Here is a 16,617-nt window from a genome sequence, read left to right as displayed (position 1 = left end):
TGGATCCTCTGATGTGGAAAATGATGCATTGATTTTGTTCTGAAGACTCAGTGACCCAGTGACATCAAGAACTACAGACCAGTGGCACTGATGTTCCACATCATGACTCCATGCAAACTGTCCTCTCTTCTGTCTTCTTCACCCTTTATTATTATTATTATTATTATTATTATTATTATTATTATTATTATTAATATTATTGTAGTGTTCATTTGAGCAATAATTAGGTGCAATAATTTGATTTTTTTCTACAGGAAATGTTTTATATTTATTATTACAACCACAGTAATATTATTGTATTTGTAAGAATTTAATTGTGTGTGGATTTAATTGTGTGTTGTAGTATTTACAGGAATGGTTGCAACTGTAACAACAATTTTCCATCTGGGATCAATACAGTATTTCTGTTTCTGATTCATATTCATATTATTGTACAGTTATGCATCTCCACTGTGGCTAAGTTCTGTAATTAAAATATTTCCTAATTATTATATGTTTACTGGAATTATAATGTTTCCGTTATACTGATATTACATAGTGACTTTAGGTGTGTGTGCACAGGTGTGTAGTTCAGTACTCACTCTAGTTTCTCCAGGTTACAGTGAGGATCCTCCAGTAGATCAGAGAGCAGCTTCACTCTTAATTCTCCTAAGTTTTGGTTGTTAAAATTTAGTTCACGTAATTCTGAAGAGTCACAGATCCTTTGAAGAGAAAATAGTAAGATTTAACTGGTATAATCTATTTTTATTTTTCACTATGTTTCTGTAAAGCTAAAGGAAATCAGTAACTCACTGTAGTTTCTCCAGTTTAAAGTGAGGATCCTTCAGTAGATCAGAGAGCAGCTTCACTCCTGAATCTCCTGGTTTATTGTAGTTCAGATTCAATTCTCTCAGGTGGGAGGGGTTTAATTTCAGAGCTGAAACCAGAGCAGCACAGTCTTTTCCTGTAATCCTGCAGAATTCCAGCCTGTAGAGAAAAGGACAAATCTCACTAACAGTTTAAACACATATTTATCTTCTACTGTGTAACACAGCGCATATTTAGATACTGAAATTAGGTAGATAATTAAACAATACTTAAAATTGTGTCTGCATCATTTGCAGCCAGCATGCTCCAGATCCCCAAATCTGATATATCAGCTAACAGACGTAAAACAGCAAGACCTACTGTACTCTCCCTCTCTCTGACTCCGGCTGCTGATGGAGAAACAGCATGACTTACTGTACTCTCTATCTCTTAGACTTTGGCTGCTGATGGAGAAACAACATGACCTACTGTACACACTCTCTCTCTCTCTCTCTCTCTCTTAGACTCTACCTGCTGATGGAGAAGCAGCATGACCTATTGTACTCTCTCTCTCTTAGACTCTACCTGCTGATGGAGAAGCAGCATGACCTACTGTACTCTCTCTCTGACTCAATTTATGAAGCTAAAACTAGTATAGAATTTAAAGTGTTAAATTGTTTATCTGATTTTGGACAAAGCCAAAAAGTTTTCCAAGCTGCTACTGAAGACCTAAAAAAAATAAATACTAAATATCACAGCATTTGCACAGCAGAACCTATTGTTACTTTATTAAAAAAAAGAAATTCTGATTTGATTCCAGCTATTTAAAAGCTAAGCATGTGACAGACTTCATTATAAACAGTATAAAATTGAATTAAGTTAAATTTAAAGTGTGTTTGAAGTCTGTTTATGTCTGTTTTCACTGCTACCAACTTCCTCACATGTTCCCTCTGCAACGAAGCACATTTAGCTTATTTAACTTTGGCAAGTAGTTGGCAGGGAACCATACACTCACCCTGTGTGTACCCATACAGTTACCATAATATATCTGTTCAGTTGCTGTTACTCTTGTATAATTCATGTTTATATGAATGAGAGATGGTAATCAAGAGCAGATTCTAATGAATATTAATTAATGTTTCAGGTTGCAGGGTAGCACTCACTGTAGTTTCTCCAGTTTACAGTGTGGATCTTCCAGTAAACCAGAGATCATCTTCACTCCTGGTTTATTGTAGCTCAGATTCAGCTCTCGTAGCTCTGAGGGGTTTGATTTCAGAGCTGAAACCAGATCAGCACAGTGTTTCTCTGTAATACTGCAGAATTCCAGCCTGTAGAGAGAAGAAAACTCAACACAAACTGCTGTGAAATACAAAGAATAAAGAGAATCAACAACAGCAATAACACTCACTGTAGTTTCTCCAGTTTACAAAGTGGATCCATCAGTATTTCAGAGAGCAGCTTCACTCCTGAATCTCCTGGTTTACTGTAGGCCAGACTCAGTTCTCTCAGGTGGGAGGGGTTTAATTTCAGAACTGAAAACAGAGCAGAACAGCCTTTCTCTGTAATACTGCAATCATACATCCTGCAGAGAGAAAGATAAACCTCCTCAGAGAACAGAATTTAACCATCACACACAGAGCTTCTTTAAACATTGTATCATATCATATTTTCATCTTCAAATATATTTAGTCTAAATTTCATACAATAAAAATTTATATCAATACACCCTTCTATTTTTCTTTCAGTAATTTACTGTGAACATGTTCATGTTTTGATACCACTGTCAAAATCTGGATAAAAAAATGGATGTAAAAATGTAAGTACTGAATTTCACAGTCCCAGTGATTATGTTTATTTATTGGAAAAGCGAAGAGCTTATTCTTGTGAAAAAGTAAACTGCTCACTAATCCTAAATTTGAACAACTCTTTGTATCAATTATACTTTAATTGCACACAAAGAGTTTAATTGCATTAAGTGTACACTGTCATCCTGTTATTGCATTTCAAACAAAACATTTAGATGGTAGAGCACTTCTGAATTGACAGAAGACATCAGATGAAAGAAGAAGCTGTACTTAATGACTTGAGTATACTGTTAAGAATATTGAAACTGCTGCCCAATTATGAATAATTATTAAATTAAAGAATAATATTGACACTGAATACATCAATCTGCCTAAAACATATTTTTATTGCGAAGCCCTTAATAGAAACTTTCAATTCTACTGTGCAGGGGTACATTTCCCAGAAGCTTTTAATGCTAAGTAGTTGATAAATTCATACTTAAGATTTATGGTTAATTAAAGAATGTTTCACAAACATTTACTTAACTAAAGAACTTTGTGATCTTAAACACCAGAGGCTGCCAGTTCTGGTCCCAGTTCAATTATTATTTTGTATTTCTGTGGTTAATTCGATAAGATTGTATATTAAATTACATATTAAACGATTATATTATATTATTATATTTTTTAACCTGTTTCTTCATATTAAGTGATCTTAAGTGATGACCTCTTACTTCCAGTGTTAGCCATTCTTCATCACTTCCATAAGACAAGGCAAGTTTATGTATATAGCACCTTTTATACACAGAGACAATTCAACGTGGTTTACAAAAATATTTAAAACTCAATTCAGAACAGGTTTTAAAGACAGTTTTAAGAAAACAAAACAGTAATGCAAACTATATATACAAAATATGTATATATGTTTTTTCAACCTGTTTGTTAATGTTACGTACACAAAGGCACGTCTTTTTTGTTCTTTCTGTTTTCTTCCCTCCTCTGTCATGAGCCACTCTCTCTCTCCAGGTGTGTGCACTTTGTTGGCGGAATAATCAACACCTGTTCTACCAATGGGGTGAAGTCCACATAGGGAGAAGGCGGGCTCTCTGATTTGAAAAGAGGTGATTGTGTGTGTGTGTGTGTTTGTGTGTGTGTGTGTGTGTGTGTGTGTGTTGCATAAAGGGGTGTTCTGTGCTGAGAGAGTTGTATAGTGTGTAAAGTACTGTTCTGTGCTGGGAGTTTTCTCCTATCTCTCTAAGTAGCTCAGACAAGCTGTTTGCCCACATGGTTGGAGAGGTTATGGGCACCATCCATTGCATCACCTATGTATACTCTTTGTATAGACACACTTGGTAAGGGGCAGGTGCCAATTTATGCATTTTTGGTTGAGGTTAGCTCTTGGGTTAGGCAGGTTAGCATTTTGTTATTTTCTTTTCTTTGGCACTCTCCGTAGTCCACCATAGGCTGTTAACATTCCTACACTTTTCTTTTATGTTCAATAGACATTGTAAATATATCTCTATCCACTTTTGTTCACACCCTTGAATGTTGGATTGTCTTTGTAAATACTGGAATTGTAAATTCTTGCATATTTGTCAGTAAAAGCTTCTAAATTTGCAAAGCTCTGTTTCTGGCCTTCCTTCCATCCCACTCACAGGCACTGTATTACATATACATAGTCTTGCATTTTCCCCTTTTACCCCTAGACCCAAAAGGTGGGGGAATGTAACAGATGGGCGTTCGTCTGGTATTTGCAATGTAAAACTTGTGTCATGTGTGTAAGGTGATTGGAAGTCACAGTGGTGGTGGAACTAGATTTTTTTTTATAATAGGTGATGCTCCCTTGGAGTTTCGTTTGGCTCGTCTCTGGTATGAATCAAAGAGTAGAGCTGAGGCCTGCAGGCAAGAATATGAGTTTAAGCTGTCTGTTCATAAGCTGGAGCTAGAACATTAACATGTGATACAGTTGCGTGAGATAGAATTAAGAGCCTCAAACCACCCTAATTCACTGTCTTTTCCTGTTCCAAACCCTACAGTGTCTAGTGATCCACCTGTTCAGCCTCCTTTAGTCACTCTCCCTGTAGTATCACACATTACTGCTTTTGATGTCAGTAAAAATATGTCTTTGGCTCCACCCTTTCGGGAAGTTGAAATAGACACCTATTTTAGCATTTTTGAGCAGATACCATTGACTTTGGGTTGGCCTAAGGATATGTTGTCACTGTTACTGCAATGTAATGTTGGTTGGTAAAGCGCAGGAGGTTTGCTCTGCTTTATCTCTTCAGGATAGTTTGCAGTATGATGTGGTAAAAGCAGCAATTTTGCGTTCTTATGAATTAGTTCCTGAAGCATACAGACAACGTTTATGAGGTCTGAAGATGCAAGCATCACAGACTCATGTTGAATTTGTAAGGGAAAAGACCATTCTTTTTTGATAAATGGTGCAGTGCAAACAAAGCATTTACATTAGACTCCCTACGTGAATTCATACTTTTGGAGGAGTTTAAAAACTGTCTCCATGACAAAGTCATTGTCTATTTGAATGAACGTGCTGTCTCTACTGTTGCTCAAGCTGCAGTACTTGCTGACAGGTTTTTACTCACACACCGTCAGGTGTTTAAGTCAGTCTCAAATAACTCAGAGTCTTCTTTAGTTACTGGAAGTAAATCTTCTCATACTGGTGGTTATTTACCTTATGTTGGTGACAGGTGAGAGTGTTACTATTGTCACAAGCTTGGACATATTGCTTCAAACTGTTTAGAGCTTAAGAGGAAACTGAAGAGGCTGAAAATAGACAGCAGTCTTCAACCTCCTCCAGGCCAGTTGCTTTAATTGATCGTGTGCATAAGACAGTGACTGTTGGAGGTCCTGTTATGAAGCCTGTGGAAGATGCATACTATAAACTTTTCCTGTTAAGTGGACAGGTCAGGCTGGATAACAATGGTGTTGTTTTACTGGTCAACATTTTGAGAAACTCTGGCACTGCACAGACTCTAATTTTAAGCAGTGTTTTACCATTTACATCTGATTCTTTTACTGGGTCATATGCTGTGCGTAGAGGGCTGAGTATGGAGTACAAGAAAGTACCTTTCATCTGACCTTATTTCTGGTCCCTTTAAGCCAGCAGTGTTTGATTTATTACCTGTGGAGTGGGTACACATTATTTTAGGTAATGATGCTGCAGGTGGGAAAGTTTTTCCTGTTTTAGAGATTGTGGAAACACCAGTTATGTCCCACTCAGATCCTGAGAACCCTGTTTACCCTGCAAGTGTTGTTACTCGTGCTCAGGCACGCAAGTGGCAGGATGATCTGGATTTGTCAGACACCTTTCTAGTATGTGATGCAGAGGAGTTCCCTGTTACCTGATCTTACGTTTATTTTACAGAAGGTCAGTCTGTTCAGTCTCGACCAGTAAAGGTAGAAGAATTAGATACCGGTCTTAGCTGTGGTGATTTGATCAAAGCACACAAAGCAGATGCTTCCCTGAATAAGTTTTTTGCTAAGGTAAGTGAGAACCCAAAGTTTTCTGTTCAGCAGGTTGTGTATTATCTTGATGATGGCTTGCTGATGCACAAATGGTCAACACTTAAAAATTAATTAAATATTAAGTTAAATACTGTTCATCAGATTGTCACTCCAATAGTCTACAGGGAGCATGTCTTAAATACGGCTCATGACAACCCATGGTCAGAACATTTGGGAATAAATAAAATGTACAACAGAGTGTTACAGTACTTCTTCTGGCCTTCGTTGAAGAAGGATGTGGCAGATTACTGTCAGACTTGTCACGTTGGCCAGATTACTGCGAAGTAGGGCTGGCCCGAATAGCGCTTGTTGAGCTCCGGATATTCGGCACTGATTGGTAGCAAATATTCGAATATTCGTTTTTAAAAAGACGGATTAAAAACAGATTAAAGTACGAAAAAAATGTGCTTCTCAACACCAGTGCACATGCACAGAAACATTTTTTATTATTTTTTATGGTAATTCTGTTCTTCTTGGGTGCATTAAAAAACTGGAAACCCCTTGCTATTATCTGCCTGAGTATTACAAATGCTTTTATTACGTTTTACAATTTTTAAGTTTATATGTACACTAGGGTAGCACAGTTTGACAGGGTAGCAAAACTCGTTGCTTAAAAACAAGAAAAAAAAGAACACGTTTGTTCAGAAAGTATTTTATATTCTTAAACATTGTTAATTATATTAGAGCAGAGGAAAATCATTGTAAATGATGTTAATGTTGGTCTGTTTCGGTTTAATAACTGTGCAGTGCATAGCCGTACTACTTATTTTTGTGTTTTTGCACTTGCGCTATAAGCTCAATATAAAATAGTATGTTTGTTTAGAAATTATTTTATATTCTTAGACCATGTTAAATTATATTAGATTAGAGGACATTCATTCAGACATCATTCTGTAGGCTAGGCTTTCTGTAACTGATTTAGGCCCTAGTGTTGCCACATTACTAGTTTATTATAAAAATCAGTTTCAAAGTGCCTGCAAGTTTTTTATCATGTATAACATTACTTTTAATGTCAGACAGAAGCAGCTTCATAAAGCTATGTTTGCTAGTTGAATATCACACATTTGGCACACTGCTTTTGTCTTGTCTAAACTTAATTTGAAATGCTTCCAAACAGCTGAGCTTTTGGAATTGTGTGATGTGTGATGTTAGAGCGAGGTGGAGCTTAGAAAAGGAAAAAAACGAATATCCGAATACCAAAATTAAAAACTGAATACCTACTCAACGAGCGAATAACCGAATACCTAAATATTCGGGTCCAGCCCTACTGGGAAGCCTAACCAGGTTGTTCCCCAGCTCCATTTTGCCTATACCTGTCATGAATGAAGCATTTGAGCGGGTACTTGTAGATTGTGTTGTGCCCCTTCCAAAAACCAAGTTAGTGAACCAGTTTTTACTCACGATTATGTGTACTGCAACTCATTTTCCAGAGGCAATACCTTATTACATCCAGAGGCAGTTTATTCCATATACATAGTGTTGTATTTCCCCTTTTACCCTAAACCCAAAAGGTGGGGGAATTTAACAGTTAATTTTATCTTAAGAGATGTTTTTGTGTTGTGATGTTTCTATCTGAAAATATGTGATATAAAACATGTGTATATTTTATATACTATAAAATATAAAACAGCACAGATGAAACACTGATTAATGAAAATACTCACACAATCTTTCTGGATGTTTTCACCACTGGAAGCAGCCTCAGAAGACATTCTTCTGATTTCTGAAATTTACTCAGGTCAAACTCATCCAGCTCCTCTTCTGAATTCAGCATCACAAACGCCACAGCTGACCACTGAGCAGGAAAGAGTTTAGCTCCACTGAGATCCCTGGATCCTCCTCCTCTGTTCAGGTACTGTTGGACTTGCTGCACTAGAGAATGATCATTCAGTTCATTCAGACAGTGGAACAGACTGATCGTTTTCTCTGGAGAGAGATTCTCCTTTATCTTCTGCTTGATGTGCTCCACTACTTCCTCTTTACTGTTAGAGATGTTCTCTTTCTGTATCAGAAGACCTCGTAAGAGAGTCTGATTGGACTCCAGTGAGAGACCCAGAAGAAATCGGAGGAAAAGGTCCAAGTGTCCGTTTTTACTTTTTAAGGCCTCGTCCACGGCTCTCTTCAGGAAGTCAGACATCGTTCCCTTTTTGGAGAAATCCAAAACTCCAGGTAGAACATTTCTGTTGTTGGAGATGAAGGAGAGAAACGCATATAAAGCAGCCAGAAACTCCTGAACACTCAGATGTACAAAGCTGAAGACCTTTCCCAGGTGAAGTTCAGATTCCTGTCTGAAGATCTGGGTGCACACTCCTGAGTACACGAACACTTCTTTCACATCAATGCTGCACTCTTTCAGATCTTCCTCATAGAAGATCAGGTTTCCTTTCTCCAGCTGTTGGAAAGCCAGTTTTCCCAGAGCCAGAATAATCTTTCTAGTCTGCTCAAGATCATCCTCACTGTTATGGTGGTACTTCTGGCTGCGGTGTTTGATCTGAAAGATCAGGAAGTGTGTGAACATTTGAGTCAGAGTCTTGGGGATCTCTCCTCCCTCTGCTTCACCCAACATCCTCTCTAGAACAGTGGCTGAGATCCAGCAGAAGACTGGGATGTGGCACATGATGTAGAGGCTTCTGGAGGACTTCATGTGTGTAATGATTCTTTCAGCAAGGCTCTGATCTCTGATCCTTTTCCTGAAGTATTCCTCTTTCTGATGGTCACTGAACCCTCGAACCTCTGTTACCTGGTCTATACAGTCAGGAGGGATCTGATTGGCTGCTGCTGGTCGAGTAGTTATCCATAGGAGAGCAGATGGAAGCAGGTTCTTCTTGATGAGGTTTGTCAGCAGCACATCCACTGAGGTTTGTTCTTCTATATCCACCAAGTTCTCATTGTTCTGGAAATCCAGAGGAAGTCGACACTCATCCAGACCATCAAAGATGAACATGATCTTGTAGCTCTTATAATGTCTTGGTTTTAAATCTTGTGTTTCTGGGAAGAAGCGCTGAAGAAGATTCACCAGACTGAGCTTCTTCTCCTTCATCAGATTCAGTTCTCTAAAAGGAAGAGGGAAAATGAAGAGGACGTCCTGATTTACTTTTCCTTCAGTCCAGTCCAGAATGAACTTCTGCACAGAGACTGTTTTTCCAATTCCAGCAACTCCTTTAGTAAGCACAGTTCTGATGGACCGGTTCTGTTCTGGTAATGGTTTAAAGATGTCGTTACATTTGATGGGAATCTCCTGTGTTGTCCTTTTCCTGGATGCATCTTCTATCTGTCTCACCTCATGTTCCTGATTGATCTCTCCACCCCCTCCCTGTGTGATGTAGAGCTCTGTGTAGATCTGATTCAGGAGGACTGCGGTTTCAGGATTTGTGATTCCTTCATTAATTCTCTGAACTTTTTTCCACAGTGTGGATTTGAGCTTTAGTCGACACGCCGGGGCCAATTCTGATAACAGAGGAAGACAATATGGATCATGTGATCAGCTGTGACCATGCATTAAAGTGATACAGTAAATAATGAATTTAATATTAATGATTATAATATGGTGTTTCTGTAGCAGTTGTAGTGGTTTTAGAGTTAAAATCAGTAAGTGTTAATTTTAAGGACTACAGCTGATGCTGTGATACATTATCCTATGATTAAATAAATCCAGTTCATTGTTTTATTACTATTAAAATGCAGGAGTTCACTGAGGAAAGAGATTAGCACTCAGGTTGGTATCGATGGTAATGACCCAGAACTCTTACTGTTCTCTAGTGTGTTGGCGAGGTCTTTCTCCTTCATCTCCCTCAGGATGTGCAGTGTGATCTTCAGCACCCCCTCTCTCTGATCATCCTCATCCTCCTCCTCTCTCTCAGAGCATGCTGGGTAATCTGGACTCAGGAGCTTCTTGAATGTGTTCAGCTCGTTCTTCACTAGAGAGATAAATTTCTGCTGCAGCTCCTGATTAAGAACGAAGATCAGAGGATCAGTAAAGCTGTTCCAGTACAGAGAGAGATGATCTGACTACAGAACAATCTGATAAACATCAGAGAGACACTGATCTGAGTCTGATCACCAGGAACTGATTATGAATAGAAGTTTCATTATTAGCAAATTATCAAAAGTTTAAAATGATTTTAATCTGAAAAATATGGCAAGGCAAGTTCATTTGTACAAGACCTTTCTTATACAAAGATATACAAAATATGACATTTAAAACCAGAGGTGGAAAGTAACAAATTACATTTACTCACGTTACTGTAATTGAGTAGATTTTATGAGTAATTTGTAATTTTTAAAGTAGTTTTTAAAATAGGTAATTTTACTTTTACTCAAGTACATTTTGACACAAGTAATTTACTTTGCTACACTGGAAAACTCCCCGTTACTGAGTAAAAAATAAATTGCTGGAAAAAAAAACAATTGTCTGAATTAAAAGCACGGATGCTCGCGTGTGGAATAACGAGGCAATGCAATGCAAAATGTGCCCCGCCAGACAGAACTGTCAGCTTTCAAAACTTCCACATCAAACCTGCGAAAGCATGTGGTGGTATATATATATATATATATATATATATATATATATATATATATATATTCTAAATTCACTGTGGATTTACTTTATAAAGAGCAGTAATCTCTGTGCATATGCAGCTACACAGATTATACAATCTCCTGTATTTAGTAAAATATCCAGCACAATAATAATACAACCTAAGCAAAAAAAAAACAGTTAAGGTTAATGGAGACGAAAGATGTTTGTAATCTTGTATTTTATATAATTAACTAACGTTCATTATCGCCTAAACTAAACTGGAGACAAATCCAACTGCCTAGATTAGCTAACAAGTTAACAGAGCTGCGCTACGTTACTCTGCTTAACCTGCGTCCACAAACTGAGTTCACCTTTCTGAAAGTCTTGGTGGTGAGAGAAATGCCTCAGGCAGCGCAGCTGAACTTTTCCCAGCAGTGTTTATTATTACGGTTAGCGGGAGAGACGCTGTGTGAATCAGCTGTGCTCGAGGGAACAGGTGTTCTGTCGAGTTATGCTACCCATCGATATGTGCTTCTTTATGGCAGTTTTTTTTGCATGATTTCATGTTTTTATTGGAAACATTAAACAATAAGCTTGAATGTTAAAAAAAAACATGTAAATAGCAGTTAAAGCAAAGCAATAGCAAGTTAAAGAATAATAATGAACTGTAAAACTATAAAATTACAGTTTATAGTCACATATATGAACATTACCTTTTAACAGTAAAGAAAAAAGGGATCATAGAAACCTATACCACTTGTTCTTGAAAATGTTTTATGGGGTGGTCTGAACAAATATTGCCTGAAAGGTCCAAATTATTATGTGGAATAATAATTTTTATATATATATTAATTAATAATAATTAACTTGATTTGTTGTACTTTTTACATCAAATAATTAAAATAACTAGGTAACATTTACTCAAATTACATTTTAAATTGAGTACTTTTTTTACTTTTACTCCAGTAGATTTTTAGATGGGTACTTTTACTTTTACTTGAGCAGAATTTTAGCAAAGTAAAGGTACTTTTACTTAATCACAATTTTTCAGTACTTATTATTATAATTGGAATATAATAAACACATGTAAGAAATAATACAGGACAATGTTACAAAATGGTTTAGGACTTACCTTGAATATATGCTCCACTTTTTCCTTGCTAAAAATATTGTTCTTCTCTCTGCGGACAAATAGAAAAAAATAGCTGATCTAGAAGCTTAATTAAAAATTTAAAATATCAGATTAATAATAAAATAAATGTAGTAGAAAATAATGGATAAAATAAATAACTCAACTTTAGATAAAATCTGCATTAACCGATACATTTCCAAATGTTTAATAAAGGTTAAAATCTAATAATATAAACAAAGAGAATGTCACACAGATACACATGTTTTCTGTAATGATTTCATTGTTGAAAAAAGTGCCATTCAGCAATAGGGTGATTGTATTTAGGAATAAACAAGCATAGTTTTCCATTGTGATTTATCAAAATATGTTCTAGCTATATTCTAATTTAATAAAATTAATTACTATTGTATTAATGTCTTAGAACATAATCATCTCTTATTTGATACCCTGATAGTTTTGTAAGTAGGTTTATTTTGAGAGAGAAAGACAGAATATCAAGAAAATCAGAAGAAAACATTAAATAAAAGTTTTTATTTAATTTCTATTTGATTAGATAAAATAAGTATTTGATCCTCAGGCAAACGTGACTTATTACTTGGTGGAGAAACACCTGTTGGTAAGCACAGAGCTCAGAAGTTTCTTCTAGTTGGACACCAGGTTTTGCACAACTCAGGTGGGATTTTGGCTTCACTCCTCTTTACAGAAAATCTCCAAATGGTAAAGATTTCAAGAAGGTTGCTTGGGAACTTGAATTTAAGCTCCAGAGACTCTCTAGATAACTCCAGGATCTTAAAATGCTTCTTCTGAAGCCACCCCTTTGTTGCCCTGGCCGTATGTTTTAGGTCATTGTTATGTTGGAAGACCCATCAAACCTGCTGAGGTCAGGAGGTTCTCATTATAAATTCTACGGTACATGATCCGTTCATCAGCTCCTCAATGCTGTGAAGTCTTCATGTTCTCTTAGTAGAGAAACAGACCCAAAGCAGAATGTTTCCACCTCCATGTTTAACAGATGGAGTTTTTGGGTTCATATCCAGTATTTCTCTTCCTCCAAACACGGTGAATCGATTTGATGCCCAAGAGCTTAATTTTGGTCTCATCTGACCTTCCATTTGCGTCAATTAATAGTTTTCATGGTTTTAATAATAATCGACAATGTAAAAAATAAATAAATAAAAACATTGAATGAGACGTGGCTAACTTTTGACTGGTACTTATAATATAATATATTTGCGAGCTGACACACCCCAGAGTTTGCCCAGATGAACGGCCACAACGTTGGTTAGAAGCACCTGATAAAGGAACAATATTAAATATTACCTGCACATTCACCGATACCCTTTACAATACATGTAGGTGTGACTAAAGACACCGCAGGCGTCCCCTGCACCGGCCCTACAGTACCAGGGATTTTCCCAATAGCATGGAAATATATTGTGTTGTGCTATAATTACTGGGCTGGTGGGAATTGTATATAAATGTGTGTATGGCACAGTAACAGCCTGATCAATCTTATGTATGAGGTAACGAAGTTCTTAGCGTTACGAAGCTTTCGGGAAACCCACCCCAATTCCTGTATGGAGATACTCTAATAAAGTACTGTGGTAGAACTGGAGAGACTGTCTTAAAACTGTTTACTGAAAAAAAAAAAACAGAAACATAAAGGTAAGTTTTCTTTACTTTTTTTTTTAGCAATAATCCTAATAGTCTAATTCTTCTACTTTCCTAAATTTAAGGACTATCCTATTCAGATGAATGGGATATTTTTATTTCATCTTTTTATTTTTTTCGTTTTGTTCATCCCTGTTCATTTTAATTTCACTTGTGCGCTCCCTCTATTTTTTTTTCTAGTTAAATTTTCTGATAAAACAGGGAAATTAAATGGGCTTGATAAACCTAGTATAATTTCCTTGCGTTTAGTGATTTAGAACATTGTTCTGTGGACAAATCCGTGCAGAGGAACAACATAAGAACACAGCTGTGTGTGTTTGTATGTGTGTGTGTGTGTGTTACATGAATTAAAAAGGTAATTTTTAATTCATGTAACTTGCTGAAAGCTTGCTTTAATCTTCAGCTTCTACACTTTTCTCTGTTTTCTTCTCTTTTACTCTCTTCACACCTATTAATCCACTCTCAGTCTACTTTTATAGACTTTTTCCTCAGGTTTGCTGGATTAGCTGTTTGCTGCTGCAGTTTGTTTGTGTAAGTTTCTAATTTCAACTGAAACAAGGTGAGTGCTTTTTTCTCCATGGCTTCTGCTCAGGTTTACACCTGTTCAGAGTGGCATGTATAGCTTAGAACCCTTATCCACCGATACTGGTAACAATAGTGGTATTTGTACTAAGTGTGAGATAGTTAGCACCTTGGTGGATAAGGTGAATAAGTTAGAGCTGCACGTCCGGGGTTTAATAAGGTATAGACAGCAGGATTCACTGTTAGCAGCCCCGGGTGTCTCAGGGAGAGTTAGTACCCCCTCGACTCCGGCCTTAGAGCCCTCACAGCGGGGCGAATGGGTAACGTCTCGGCGGCATAGTCGAAAGGCTAAGGCTAATGCTACCGCAAAGGCCACAGCCAGCCCACCTAAACACCACGCTCCCCCAGTTCACGTGTCAAACAGGTTTGCCCCGCTCAGTGAAGCACCAACTGAGGAGCCTGTTAAAGGTACTCTGGTGATAGGAGACTCTATCGTCCGACACGTGAAATTAGCTACTCCTTTAGGGGCACCAGCGGCAACAGTTACTTGTTTACCGGGAGCCAGAGCACCGGACATTAGTGGCAACCTCAGGTTAGGGAATAGGAGATATTCGAGGGTAGTAATTCATGTAGGGGCCAATGATATTCGTCTGCGGCAGTCTGAAGTAACTAAGGCTAATATTAAAGAGGTGATTAAACAGGCCCAGATGCTGTCCGAGGAGGTAATCTGCTCTGGCCCCATCCCAATGAGGCGTGGTGATGAAGCTTACAGCAGGCTTTCTTCACTGAACCGCTGGATGTCCAAGTGGTGTGCAGAAAATCATGTGGGCTTTATAGATAACTGGCTACACTTTGAGGGCAAGCCTGGTCTTTTAGGTAGGGATGGTGTCCACCCCACGCGGGAGGGAGCTGCCTTACTTTCATGCAGCATAGCTCATAGTCTTCATAGCTGGTCGGCAGAGTAGTATTAGAAGCTGCTGACAATCCAGGGCCGGGACCAGGACGCAGACAGAGAGGCTTAACTGACCGTCTGCGAGCTGCAAAGAGACGTTACCTAGATACCAATGTATTCAGACTGTGTCTGTCCCCCGAGTCAAACAAAAACATCAAAAAACTAAAACAGTAAATCTAAATAACTTAACTTATATTAAACAATCATATCCAGACTGTAGTACTAACATTTCAAGCCTAAAGATTGGTTTACTTAATATTAGATCTCTAAATTCAAAAGCAGTTCTAGTGAATGAAATGATAACTGATCAGAAATTCGATATTCTGTGTCTGACAGAAACCTGGATTAGGCCAAATGAATATGTAGCATTAAATGAAGCCACCCCTGCAGGCTATAATTATATACACAATCCGAGATTGTCCGGTAGAGGAGGTGGGGTCTGCATATTTTTCCAAAGTACCTTAGTTAGCAATCAGAAACACTATGAAAATTTTACTTCTTTTGAGCTTCTTTACACCAGTATAATTAATCCAGTTACAAAAAAGAATGCATTTTCTTTAATTAACATCTACAGACCACCAGGGCCCTATTTAGAATTTTTAAAAGAATTTAGTGATTTTGTCACAGACTTAGCAGTAAGTAGTGATAAAGTGATTATAGTTGGAGACTTCAACATTCATTTTGAAAAATTGGATGATCCATTAAAAAAGGCATTCACATCGATTTTAGACTCAGTTGGTATTATTCAAAATATAACAGGACCTACTCATTACTGTAATCATACTCTGGATTTAGTTTTGACCCTGGGTGTGAGCATAGATAACCCGAATATTCGTTCTCAAACCTCCGCAATTTCAGATCATTACCTTATTTCATTTAAATTACATCTCAGTCATAATATATGTACATCCCCTAGCTACTCTGTAAAACGTTCAATTACGCCTTTTACAGCCCAACAATTTACAGATAAGCTTCCAGACTTATCAACTCTAATGTATTCTCCTATAGACCCTGTAGAACTAGACAAACTAAGCGAAGGTTTAGAAAATACCTTTCGCGCTACCTTAGATGTTGTAGCACCCCTTAAACACAAAATAGAGAGACAGAAAAAGCTCGCACTGTGGTACAATGATCAAACTCGTACCTTAAAGCAGTACGAAATTTAGAGCGTAAATATCGATCAACTAAACTGGAAGTGTTTCACTCTGCGTGGAAAGACAGTCTTGTTAAATATAGAAAAGAACTAAATAAAGCCTGCTCAGCGTATCTGGCCTCACAGATCGAGATAAATAAAAATAATCCTAGAGTTCTCTTTAGTGTTATTTCCAAATTAACTAAAAACCAGGCAGGAACTGAACCTCAGATTCCAGCCATTCACACCAGCAACGATTTTATGGACTTCTTCAATAGTAAAATTGAAAACATTCGGGATAAAATTAAACAGATAAATATTACATCCTCTCTGTCATCTGGTCTGGCTGATCTAGAACAAAACCCTGTTACTGAAGTTAGGTTGGAAGTCTTTAACCCACTTCCACAGCTAGAACTAGAGAAAATGATCTCCTCTTCAAACAGCACAACCTGCACACTTGATGCTGTTCCCACAAAATTACTAAAACAGGTACTGCCAGATATAATTAAACCTCTGTTAATGATAGTAAACTCATCGCTCACCCTGGGCCATGTACCCAAAGCCTTTAAAACAGCTGTAATTAAACCTCTGATC

The 16,617-nt window shown here is 37.4% G+C and overlaps 1 protein-coding gene across 1 annotated transcript in view; it reads right to left on the bottom strand.

The window, feature by feature from the left end:
• Positions 1–16,617, bottom strand: part of LOC111190008 (uncharacterized) — a 751,666-nt gene that overhangs the window by 603,490 nt on the left and 131,559 nt on the right. Inside the window, exon 16 of the mRNA XM_049473126.1 lies at positions 582–701. Within this exon, the coding sequence (XP_049329083.1) occupies positions 582–701 (120 nt within the window). The remainder of the gene's footprint in view (positions 1–581; positions 702–16,617) is intronic.

The sequence above is a fragment of the Astyanax mexicanus genome, unplaced genomic scaffold, assembly GCF_023375975.1.
Source record: "Astyanax mexicanus isolate ESR-SI-001 unplaced genomic scaffold, AstMex3_surface scaffold_34, whole genome shotgun sequence".
NCBI classification, from domain to species: Eukaryota; Metazoa; Chordata; class Actinopteri; order Characiformes; family Acestrorhamphidae; genus Astyanax; species Astyanax mexicanus.
Note: the sequence above shows the minus strand (reverse complement) of the source record. Positions and strands in the feature narration are given on the sequence as shown.